This window comes from Papilio polytes, unplaced genomic scaffold (assembly GCF_000836215.1).
Source record: "Papilio polytes unplaced genomic scaffold, Ppol_1.0 DF821289.1, whole genome shotgun sequence".
Lineage (NCBI taxonomy): Eukaryota > Metazoa > Arthropoda > Insecta > Lepidoptera > Papilionidae > Papilio > Papilio polytes.
The window spans coordinates 6,308,941-6,310,167 of NW_013527915.1; the positions used below are offsets into that span (position 1 = coordinate 6,308,941).

General features: G+C 37.8%; 1 protein-coding gene across 1 annotated transcript in view; it reads left to right on the forward strand.

Moving 5' to 3' along the window:
- The window catches only part of LOC106109171 (RNA binding protein fox-1 homolog 2), a gene marked incomplete at its 5' end in the record, with an annotated part of 11,239 nt that extends 10,018 nt beyond the window's left edge, over nt 1-1,221 (forward strand). The window contains 3 exons of the mRNA XM_013290576.1: nt 1-41; nt 217-280; nt 364-1,221. Of these exons, the coding sequence (XP_013146030.1) occupies nt 1-41; nt 217-280; nt 364-408 (150 nt within the window). The remainder of the gene's footprint in view (nt 42-216; nt 281-363) is intronic.
- Nucleotides 1,222-1,227: the final 6 nt, after the last annotated feature.

Consider the following 1,227-nt stretch of genomic DNA (forward strand, 5'->3'; position numbering starts at 1 on the left):
CCCGCGCCCTCACTCACGCCCCTCGCCGCCACGTACGTCATGTAACTACTAAACTTCATTCACATTACACCCCTCCCACCATTCGTAACATGCGTTCATTTAACATCATACAATATGTTTGAACATTCACATACAACGTAATCTAAAGGAATCTCAACTTCTTGATTTTTTATTTTATCTATCTACCCCTTTTTATTAAATAAAATTCACTTATAGGTACGGCAGAGAATACGGTGACCCTTATTTGGGTCATAGCATCGGGCCTGTCACGGGATACGGGGTAAGGGAGCTCTGGGTTATTAACTAATTGTCAAGAACGATTCGATGAACAATTTGTAAGCATTACGTCTATTTTGTTTTCAGACGGCGATGTACAGAAGCGGCTACAACAGGTTCGCGCCGTACTAAGTCGGAGGAAGAAGAAATCTTTTACTCGAATACGGAAGCTTCGTCATCTTTACGTAACATGACAATGAACTCTCTTTGTAAACGTACAAACATAATGTTAGGTATCAGTTAGTGGTAGCCGGTTGCTGTTAAGTAAGCTTGTATGAGATAGTGTGGCCCCTGTCGGCGCGCTCACGAACTCATCAATACCAAAGTCATTAAAAATTCTAACCGTAATAGTTCAATAAGTTTATATACTCTATTGTAAAATTGTTAAATGCATATACAAGTGCGAGCAGCTAAACTGGAGCGCATTGATTCTATTTAGATGTTTATAAGAATAACTATTTTACTACTAAAATAATAGGCGAAGGAAGCGTCTCGACAATGACAATAGAACATATAACACGTAACTATATTTAGTGAGCTTTGCACTTGCATATCATGTAGAAATGTAAATATTGGTGAATCACATTTTATCTATAAATACCCTCCGACTCGGATATGTTATTGTTGTGCTTGTACAATAGGCGGGGAACGATCGTCGTTAACTTTTTTAGCGGAATCAATTTTTAATATTGTAAATTCGGTAAGTTTTATCAATGTTCATACGATTTATACTTGGTGCCGGTCGGGCATTCGGATCTTTGTCGTTGAAACGTGTTGTTTCATTTATTTTTACACGATCATTTCTATAAATAGGAATAAAATGCAATTTTAATCTTTACAGTAAATGATTCGAATGAGATGTGTCGTTCGTTTGTTAGTAATGACCGATCGCGTGGTGCGAAAGTAATGCGGTGCCATTTGTTGGGTTGTTACTAAGTAATGCTCTCGTCT